Source organism: Chrysochloris asiatica, unplaced genomic scaffold, assembly GCF_000296735.1.
Source record: "Chrysochloris asiatica unplaced genomic scaffold, ChrAsi1.0 scaffold00213, whole genome shotgun sequence".
NCBI lineage: Eukaryota > Metazoa > Chordata > Mammalia > Afrosoricida > Chrysochloridae > Chrysochloris > Chrysochloris asiatica.
The window spans coordinates 1,301,963-1,312,360 of NW_006408731.1; the positions used below are offsets into that span (position 1 = coordinate 1,301,963).

The following is a 10,398-nucleotide window of genomic DNA, read 5'->3' on the forward strand; positions in this document are numbered from 1 at the left end:
GTCTTTCCTCAGGGGCACGGAGAGTCTGTCACAACCCCTGACCCAGCCAGCCTCCAAAAGCCAAGGTTACTTCGGTTCCTCTCTAGGTTTAAACAAGAGATTTTCCTGTTTATTCTTTTTGGGGGACCTCAGAGTGATTTGGGAACAATGGATTATTTGGGTATTTTTAGCTCTAATCCTACTGTTTTGTTGTTTTATTTATAAAACAATGTTTGTGAACGCACTTTGTAAACTGTAAAACACTATATATTATATGAAGGTGAGAGTGTTACATAAAAGGGGGGAACCGCTTCTGTGGTGGTGGAGATAGACACAAAAGCCAGTGTTCCAGCATCACCTGCTAAGGTGATGAACTAATGCTATGGAATCGCAGAGGAGGGGGCAACTTTGGGAAGCAGGAAAACAAAACCAAAAACGCTTTCTTTATTTGGATTTGTGATCTATTGTCTCTTACAGCTTTTCCACCCTGAAAAGAACAAGGGAAATAATCTCAACTGAGAATGTTTAATACGTTTTGAGGGAGTTGTTCCACCCCAGCAGACCATGAAGCCAAGAGAAGCTGCAGAGTTGTCCTTCCAAGTTCCACAGGAGCCAGTGGGGCTTCAGATTGTGAAGGTGGAGGAAGATGAACATATTTGGAGACAAGAATCCAACTTTCAAAGGAAACAAACCCATGCCAGGGAGATCTTTCGCCTACGGTTCAGGCAATTTTGCTACCAAGAGACACCTGGGCCCCGGGAGGCGCTGAGTCGGCTCCGGGAGCTCTGCCGACAATGGCTGCAACCTGAGATGCATAGCAAGGAGCAGATCCTGGAGCTGCTGGTGCTGGAGCAGTTCCTGGCCATCCTGCCTGGGGAGCTGCAGAGCTGGGTGCGGGAGCAGCATCCCGAGAGCGGGGAGGAGGCAGTGACTGTGTTGGAGGATTTAGAGAGAGAGCTGGATGAGCCAGGAGAGCAGGTGGGAGACAGAATGTGAGGTATACTGAGGGAAAGGGATTTGGATCTTTGTTCTGGGGGGGAGGCATCTGCTCAGCAGTGGGAGAGTAGACACATTTCAGTCTGCTGAAGACTAAAGCTACTTGCTTCTGATTTTGTCTTTATCTTTGGATGTGGAAATGGATTTTTGTTGTTGTTGTTTTCCTACCCTGTTGTTATTTTTATGGATTTTCGCTTATCGCTAAGACTTTTAGCTCTAGTTCCCATAGTAATGCCCTCATGAACCCGTCTCTACTCATTTTTTACTAGGTTCCTGTTAGTTCACAGGAAATGCCTTTGAAGGATTCGGAGCCTGTGGAAAGAGCCCAGGACTCATCATGTTTAAAACTGCCCTTGGCAAACCAGTTAAAAAGTGAATCTTCACAGTCCAGCCAACACTTAGAAGAGAATGGTAAGGAGCAAGATTCAATCTAATACTGAGTGGGAGGAGAATAGAGATGTTCCTTCAGCTGATGATGGACACCAAAGCAAATTTTAGAATTGTGGTTTATGTGATTTTACTTAGAGTAAAGGAAGTCTGGACTCCTGACTCTTGTTGTAGGTGTTTCACAACAGCGTTTGAATCTACCCTCTTTTCCACTCAATTGATGGTAGAGCCACAGGTCTTCATTTTAACTGGAACGTGTTCAATTGCATGTTTCTAGCCCCTAATTGGAGTCTCTGGCTGTGCTAATGGTTAAGCGCTTGACTACTAAAGGAAAGTTTAGCTGTTTGAATTCACTTAGAGATGCCTTGGAAGACACACCTGGCGATTTGCTTCCAAAAGGTCACAGCTGTGAAAACTCTGTGGAGCATTTCTGTACTCTGTACACATGGGGTCTCTATGAATTGAAGCCTACTTCACAGCAACTAACGAAAGCCCCAGTTGAAAATAAGACAGGAAAAAATTTTTTTTATTGTTGTTGAGAATATATGCAGCAAAACATACACCAATTCAACAGTTTCAATGTAAAATTCTGTGGTACTGATTATGTTCTTTGAGTTGTACAAACATTCTCGTTTTCTTTTTCTTCTCCCATTAGCATAAACTTACTGTCCCATAAGTTTCCTAACTAATTTGATCCCATGTAGATAACTCTTGAAAGAGTTCAGCGCTCAAGGCAGCCATTCTTTCAAATTAAGCTAAACTGTTTGGTTTTTAAGACTTCAGGGGATATTTGTGGTTTAAGGCTTGAAGATTATCTCAGGCCAATAGGGGTTTCATCCAGCCTCCCTGGCACCAGAAACTCTGGAGTCCATGAGAATTTGATATTCTGTTCTGCATTTTTCTGCTTTTGATCAGGATTCTTCTTTAGAATCTGTGGTCAAACTGTTCAGTAATGGTAGCCAGGTAACCATCCACATCTTCTGGTCTCATGGCAAAGGAGACAGTTGTTCATGGAGGTAATTAGCCACATGTTCCATTTCCTCTTCTTATTTCTGACTTTCCTTCTTCCTCTGTTGCTCCAGGCTTATAGAGACCAGTTTTTGTGCCTTGGATGGCTGCTGCAAGCTTTTAAGACCCCAGGCACTATGCAACAAATTAGGAGGTAGGACAGAGGTGCTCCACATGTTATCCCTGCATGATTTGGGGGACCAAATGTACTCACAAACATTTTCAGGTTTTCAGAAATTTGGGAAGCTGTTTTTCTGATTTAAGTGTGTACTGTTACCAGATAAGGACCTCTTTAATTGTGAAAACTAAAGAAACAGGTGTTGGCACCACATTATGGTGTTGGAAGGGTATTGTTTTAGGTGGTGCATCCTGGAGGTGTGGTTTTGCAAAACTTTTTGGCTTTTTTGCTGGGAAATAAGCTTTGTAAGTACATTTCCTGGTTCCTATGTGCTTGGTGATGAGCTCTAGGGTGCAGGGGGCTGAGTGCTGGGCTGCTAATCCCAAGGTCAGCAGCTTTAACTCACCAGCCCCTCAAAAGGAGAAAGATAAGACTATCTTCTCTTGGAAGAAACCCTATGGGGCAGCTCTGCTGTGTCTTATAGGCTCACTATAAGCCAGAATTGACTTGAGGGCAGGGAGGTATTGCTCAGGAGAATGGACTTCTCAGAAGAGTAAGTTGCTCGTAGGCCCCATTCATTGTCAGACACTGTTGGTTATATGCATGCATTGCAGCATCCTTGATGAGTCGTCAGTTATTGTCTTACAGTCTGTCAGGACTGCCCTTGTTTCTGAGCTATGAGTACTACTTTTTTCATTAAGAACAACTTCATTGTAGTGGTGACTTCCCACAGATACAAATTCCTTTGGTTTTATCAATTTATGCAGAACCCTTGAGTTAGGCAGTTTTTCTCCCCTTGTGTATTCTTATGTTTGTTTGGAGGTATGCTGTAGATATTCTCCTAGTTTTGCAGAACCAACAATTATGTTTTTCTGAAACATCCCTCTGTTTTAGAAATGGCAAACAGATTTAGAACCACTGAAGAAATTCTAGAGTATTTCTTTTCTCTACCCAACAATGAGGAGGACTCGGAGGATGAGTGTGATGAGGATGTCTCAGAGGAGGAGAGGGATGAGGATGCCTCAGAGGAGGAGAGTGACGAGGATGCCTCAGAGGAGAGTGACGAGGATGCCTCAGAGGACCTTACCAGTCTTGAGCAATCTGCATCACATCTTGAAGGTAGGGACAACAACACTGACATGGTAGTAGAGAATGAGGAAGACACCGATGTAGCAGAGGAAAGGGATGAAGCAAATGATGATGTCCTTGATGAGATGGAAGAAAATGAAGGGGAATGGTGCAAGGATGTTTCCTACTTCGACAATCTAACTGCCTCGCTCCAACAACATGCCCAAGTTTGCCCTGACTTGACTCATACGGATACAGAAGTGGATTATTTTTTGTCTGTATTTACGGAAGAAATGTTGGAAACAATAAAGAACCAAACAAATCTTTATGCAACCCAGGAGCGCACCATACGATCTCGAGGAAAGGAAATTAAAAGGTCAGCTGAGAACTGGCAGCCTACCTCTGTAGAGGAAATAAAGGCATTCATTGCTGTGCACATCCTGATGGGAATACACGTCTTGCCGGAGCTCCGACATTATTGGTCCAGTGACCCCCTCTTGGGTCTTGCCTCAGTTCCAGACCTTATGACTAAAGCCAGATTCAAGAAACTGACCGAGAACATACACTGCAATGACAATTCTAAAGCTGTGCCTAAGGGAGAACCTGGCTATGACCGGCTTCACAAATTGCGCCCAATTATCAATGCTCTCAATAGTCGCCTCAAGGAGGTGTATGTGCCATCAAGTGTCATGGCAATTGATGAAAGCATGGTGCCATTCAAGGACCGTTCAATAAAGCACCATATACCCATAAAGCCTGTCCAGCGCGGTTACAAAGTTTGGTGCTTGGCTGACTCACAAACTGGCTTTGTGAGTCAATTTGATATCTGTTGTGGAAAAAAAGGTATAGATAATGACTCAACGTTCTCCCTCGGTGAGAGTGTTGTACTTGGATTGTGCCATTCATGGTACCATTCCCATAGGCTCATTGCCTTCGACAATTATTTTACATCCTATCACTTGATGAAAAGCATGAATGAAAGGGGACTGTATGCTGTTGGTACAGTGCGAGCAACTAGAAAGGGGCTACCAGACATGCTGAGGAGGAAGGATAATTTACAGCGTGGAGAATCTAGGTTTCGTACAAAAGGATGTGTGTCGGCAATAAAGTGGCAGGACAACAAACCTGTGACAGTTTTGTCAACATTCCACAATCCAAAGGATATCACTATTGTCAAAAGAAAGAACAAAGACGGTTCCTCTTCACAAATCCCTTGCCCAAGAGCAGTTGCAGAATACAACTCCATTAAGGGAGGAGTGGACCACTTTGACCAGAGACGTGAAAGGTACGCCATTGGAAGGCGCTCTCGCAAGTGGTGGCATCGGTTACTGCATTTCCTTATTGACCTTGCCATTGTAAATAGCTTTATAATGTGGAACTGTAACCATGGGGGCAGATGCAACCAACTGTCTTTCAGGCTCGCTCTCAGTAGGCAGCTTACTGTGGGCCGGAAAAGGAAGAGAAGAGGAAGACCCTCATTTATGGCCTGGGTCAAGCGAGGAGTATCTGGGGTGCCTGATGAGGTACGGCTGCAGCAAGTTGGAAAACATCTTCCCGTCAAAGGATCTAGAAGACGATGCAGAGAATGCAGCACTAGGAAAAAGGAGACTAGAACAAGAGTTATGTGCAAGCAGTGCCAGGTGCCTTTGTGTATTGACCCATGTTTTGAAAAATTTCACGAAAAAAAATAAAATTGCAAAGATAAAACAATTTCATCCTTGCCTCATATCACCAGTATTTCCTACTTCTGGTGTGTTGAGGGGCATATGTGCACCTTAAAATATGTATCAGAAGTCATATTTCATAGCATAAATTAAGAAAGACTCTTCGATTCAGCATGCCTTCCATTACTGAAAACACACAGTATTGAAAATTTTTAAAGGAAAAAATAATTGGGCCTTGGAAGGGCTTAAGGCCCGTTAACTGGGGTATTCCACGTAACCATGACCCTATATCTCTAAACCCTGGAACCAGATCTCATGAGGTGTTTGTTGCACATAAGCAGCCTCAGCAGCTACTCTTGGTGTGTATGTGTCATTGTTGTAATAGGCAGAAAAATTTGAAACCAGGGACTAGTTAATGCTGGTAATGCCTACTTTTCCTTCCCTCTCCCTGAAATGTTTCTTCTACTTAAAATTTCTGTCGTATTTTGTCCATTGACTACGTTTTTAATTCTTGACTCTGTATAAGTAAATATTAGTCCTCTCTCATTGTATTCAGTGTTTACCGTCTTGAAGTCTCATTTATATAAACCTGGCTTCACATGGCAGCAAAGTTTTTCTCTTTATAAAGTTACTTGGAGGCAGGTGACTTTAAGTTGTCCTGTTCATGCTCTCAGGACCCCTGGTGGTGTATTGGATTTAAGTGTTGGACTGCTAACCACAGGGTTAGTGGTTTGAACACTTCAACTGCTATGTATAAGCTGAAGTGTTCTTCTGAAAGGATTTATAGCCTGGAAAAATCCAATGGGGCTGCTCTGTTCTATGTACAGGGTCACTATTGACTTGACAGCAGTGGATATTCCTGCTTTGGGTTTTTAGATCACAACACAATGTTTAAACTTTATGACTCACCCTTAATTGGTAATTTTGTGCAAAAGGGCCTCTCTGAAGAGAATTGTACATATTACTATCAATGATAAACAGATGGAATGTGGTTCAGCTTGAAATATTAAATATTAAAAGTAACTATAACAGTAGTTAAAATAATGATAGCTAGCTAACACTTCCTATATGCCAAGCATTTTTCTAAGCACATGTATTATGTCTGTAATCCTCCAACCCTGTGAAGGTGTGTATGATTATTGTATTCAGTTTGCCAAGGAGGGAACAGAAGCACTGAGAGTTTACACTAAGTTGTTGCTGTTGTTAGGTGTCACTGAGTCCATTCTGACTATCCACACTATGTACAACAGAATGCAACACTGCTCAGTTGTGCACCATCCTCACAACTGTTACTTTTGAACCCCATTGTTGCAGTCAGTGTGTCAACCCATCTTGTGGAGGGGCTTCCTCTGTTGCTGACCAAGCATAATGTCCTTCTCCTACACTAAGTTAGTTGGTGGCAAAGCCTCTTGGTAAAGAATATTTTGCTGCTCCTTTTGTTATCACACTTGAAATAGTGGTTTCTGGACTGGATTTCAAGTACATGGAAAATGTTTTTAAAAAAGAAAATTTTAGATGGCAGTGGTAGGGTCCCCAGCTTTATCTTCTAAGAAGGAACATGAATAGAGCAACTATCATCGTTTAATAAAAAAAAGGGTATTTTCAGTACTAAATTTGTAGGAAGGATATAAACACAGAATAAAGGACAACATACTAGCATCATGAAATAGTCATTATTATGTTACTGTTTCTCATTTCACTATTGACAGATAAAATTTTCATTGTGGCCCAACACCATTCCAAACACTGGTAACAGAGCTACTTGAAGTGTGATGCACTGACTGGCCTGTGAGGAGCTAAGGAGCTTGCTAAATAGAATGTAAATCAACTGCGTCACTAAACATACAGTTTACTTCAGCTGTATTTTTGTGGGGCGGACTGTAATTAAACTTTGTTGATAAAGCATGTGTTGATTTACATTCTAATACAAGCTCCCCGTTTGCTTATAGTTATGGTTTTGGCAAAAAATATTGAATATACTATGGACTGCCAGAACAGTGAACAATTTTGTCAGGAAAAATGTAGCGAGAATGCTCCTTAGAAGGGAGGATGATGAGACTTCATCTCATTTACTCTGGACATGTTATTAGGAGAGACCAGTCCCTGGAAAAGGATATCATGCTTGATAAAATAAAGGGTCAGTGAAAAAGAAGACCCTCAGTGAGATGGGTGAGCACGGTAGCTACAACAGTGGGCTCTAGCATAGCAAGGATTGTAAGGATGGTGTAGGACCAGGCAGTGTTACCTTCGGTCGTACATAGAGCCGCTATGAGTCAGAACCAACTCACTGGCACATAACAACAGTAGTGTTAGGACTGGTTACTTTCAGTAGTATTGAATAAAATAAAGATCGTTGTTGTTAGGTGCTGTTGAGTTGGTTCTGATTCATAGTGATCCCATGCACAACAGAAGGAAACACTGTCTGGTCCTGAACCATCCTCACTTGATTCCTTTACTGCTGCCACTGTGTCAGTCCATCTCATGGGGGCTGGGGAGGGGGCCTTCCTCTTTTTCTCTGACCCTTTACTGTACCAAGTATGATGTCATTCTCCAGGGACTGGTCCCTCCTGGTTATGTGTCTGAAGTATGAGAGATGAAGTCTTGCTACCCAGGCTTTTAAGGAGCATTCTGGCTGTACTTCTTCCAACACATAGTTGTTTTCTTTGGGCAGTCCATGATACTTTTAATATTATTCTCCAACCATAACTCAAATGTATCAGTTTTTCTGTGGTCTTCCTTATTCATTATTCAGCATTCACATGCATATGAGGCTACTGAAAATGTCATGGCTTGGGCCAGGTACACCTTAGTTCTTAAATTGACATCTTTTCTCTTGAGTACTTTCAAGGTCTCGTGTAACAGGTTTGCTTAATGCAATATGCTGTTTGGTTTCTTGGCTGCTGCTTCCATGAGTGCTGATAGTGGATGAAAGCAAAATGAAGTCTTTGACAACTTCAATCTTTTCGCTGTGTATCATGATGTTATTTATTGGTCCAGTGATGAGGATTTTGGTTTTCTTAACACTGAAGACTGTGGCTTTTGATCTTCATCAGTAAATATTTTAAATCCTCTTCACTTTCAGCAAGCAAGGTTATATCATCTGTATATCATACACTGTTAATGAGTCTTCCTCCAATCCCAATGCCACATTCTTCATATAATCCAGCTTCTCAGATTTATTTGTTCATCATAGAGACTGAATAAATACAGTAAAAGAATACAATCATGGCACACACCTCTCCTGATTTTAAACCATTCAGTGTTCCCTTATTCTGTTCTAACAACTGCCTTCTGGTCTATGTACAGGTTACTCATGAGCACAATTAAGTGTTCTGGAATACCCATTCTTTGTAATGCTGTCCATAGCTTGTCATGATCCACACAGTTAAAAGCCTTTGCATAGTCAGTAAAACACAGGTAAACATCTTTCTGGTGTTCTCTGCTTTCAGCCAAGTTCCATCTGATGCCAGCAATGGTAAAACTAGTTCCACGTCCTTATCTGATTCCCTCTTGAACTTCTGGCAGTTCCCTGTCAATGTACTGTTGCAGCTGTTTTGTAAATTATTTGTAGTAAAATTTACCTGCCTGTGATGTTAACAATATTGTCCAATGATTTCCACATTCTGTTGGGTCACCTCTCTTTGGAATGGTCACAGATAGGAGTCTTTTCCAGTCATTTGGCCAGGTAGCTGTCTTCCAAATCTTTTGGTGTACCTGAGGGAGCACCTCCAATGCTGCATCAGTTTGTTGAGAGATTTCAATTTGTTATCCATCAGTTCCCGGAGCCTTGTTTTTTGCCAATGTCTTCAATGCACCTTAGGCTTCTTCCTTCAGTACCATTGACTTTCGACATTTTGTGATCTCTTGAAATGGTTGAACATTGACCGTTTCCTTTTGGTACAGTGACTCTATATTCCTTTTATCTTCTTTTGATTAGGCATCATTCAATATTTAGCCTATGGAATCCCTCAATATTGCAAGTGGAGGCTTGAGTTTTTTCTTCAGTTCTTTCAACTTGAGAAATGCTGAGGGTGTTCTTCCTTTTTGGTTTTCTAATTCCAGGTCTTCGCACATTTCATTATAATCTTGACTTTGTTTTCTCAAGCTGCCCTTTGAAATTTTCTGTTCAGCTCTTTTACCTCCTCATTTCTTCCATTGTTTTTTAGCATCTCTGTGTTGGAGAATAAGTTTCAGAGTCTCTTCTGATATTCAGTTTGGTCTTTTCTTGTCTTCTTAGTGAACTTTTACGTTCTTCCTGTATGATGTTCTTGATGTCATCATACAACTCTTCTGGCTTTTGGTCATAAGTGTCTATTGTATCAAATCTGTCCTTGAAATGATGTCTGTATTCAGGAAGGATATAGTCATGGTCATCTCTTGGCTCTGTTGGACTTGTGTTAATTTTCTTCAGTTTCAACCTGAACTTGGATATGAGCAATTAATGATCTGCCCCATAGTCTGTCTGCACATGGTCTTGTTTTGGCTGATGCTATAGAGCTTCTCCATTGTCACCTCTCACAGATGTAGTCAATTTTGTTCCTGTGCATTCCATGTATCAACAAGGCCATAGTTTCTGACTACTGATTCTTCCTCTTTGCTTCCAACATTTGCATTCCAATCACGCTTAATTATCAATACATTTTGATTGTGTGTTTGACCAACTTCAGACTGATAAAGTTGTTATAATTCTTCAGTTTCATCATCACTGGCTTTGGTGAATGGTGTAAATTTGAATAATAATGGTATTAACTGGTCTTCCTTCTTGTTGTTAGGTGCCTTTGAGTCGGTACTGACTCATAGTGTCCCTATGCACAACAGAACGAAACACTGCCCGGTCCTGGGCCAACCTCACAATATGTATATTGTCCTGTCACAGACAGCATTTTACTTTTTAAAAAAAATGTTTTATTGTGAATTATGTGATAGTTTATATGGCAGAACATTAGTTTTACATTTAGCCTATTATATACTGTTTCATTGTCATGGTTACAATCCCCTCCATGCATCATCAACCAACCAAAGGGTATACCCTGCAAGCCTGTCCCCTTCTTGCCCCCCAGTCATCAGCACATAGCCCCTCTCCCTCTCTGGATCTAAAGTTCCCAGCTGCTCCATCTCTCCATGTCATCGTCTCTGCCTCCATCTCTGGCATCACTGCTTCTCTGGATAGGGTCCCAC

At 41.6% G+C, this 10,398-nt stretch overlaps 1 protein-coding gene across 1 annotated transcript in view; it reads left to right on the forward strand.

The window, feature by feature from the left end:
• The first annotated feature begins 543 nt into the window (after window positions 1-543).
• LOC102820459 (piggyBac transposable element-derived protein 2-like) overlaps window positions 544-10,398 on the forward strand; it is a 32,136-nt gene continuing 22,281 nt past the window's right edge. Inside the window, exons 1-3 of the mRNA XM_006872865.1 lie at window positions 544-957; window positions 1,245-1,386; window positions 3,383-5,196. Of these exons, the coding sequence (XP_006872927.1) occupies window positions 544-957; window positions 1,245-1,386; window positions 3,383-5,196 (2,370 nt within the window). The remainder of the gene's footprint in view (window positions 958-1,244; window positions 1,387-3,382; window positions 5,197-10,398) is intronic.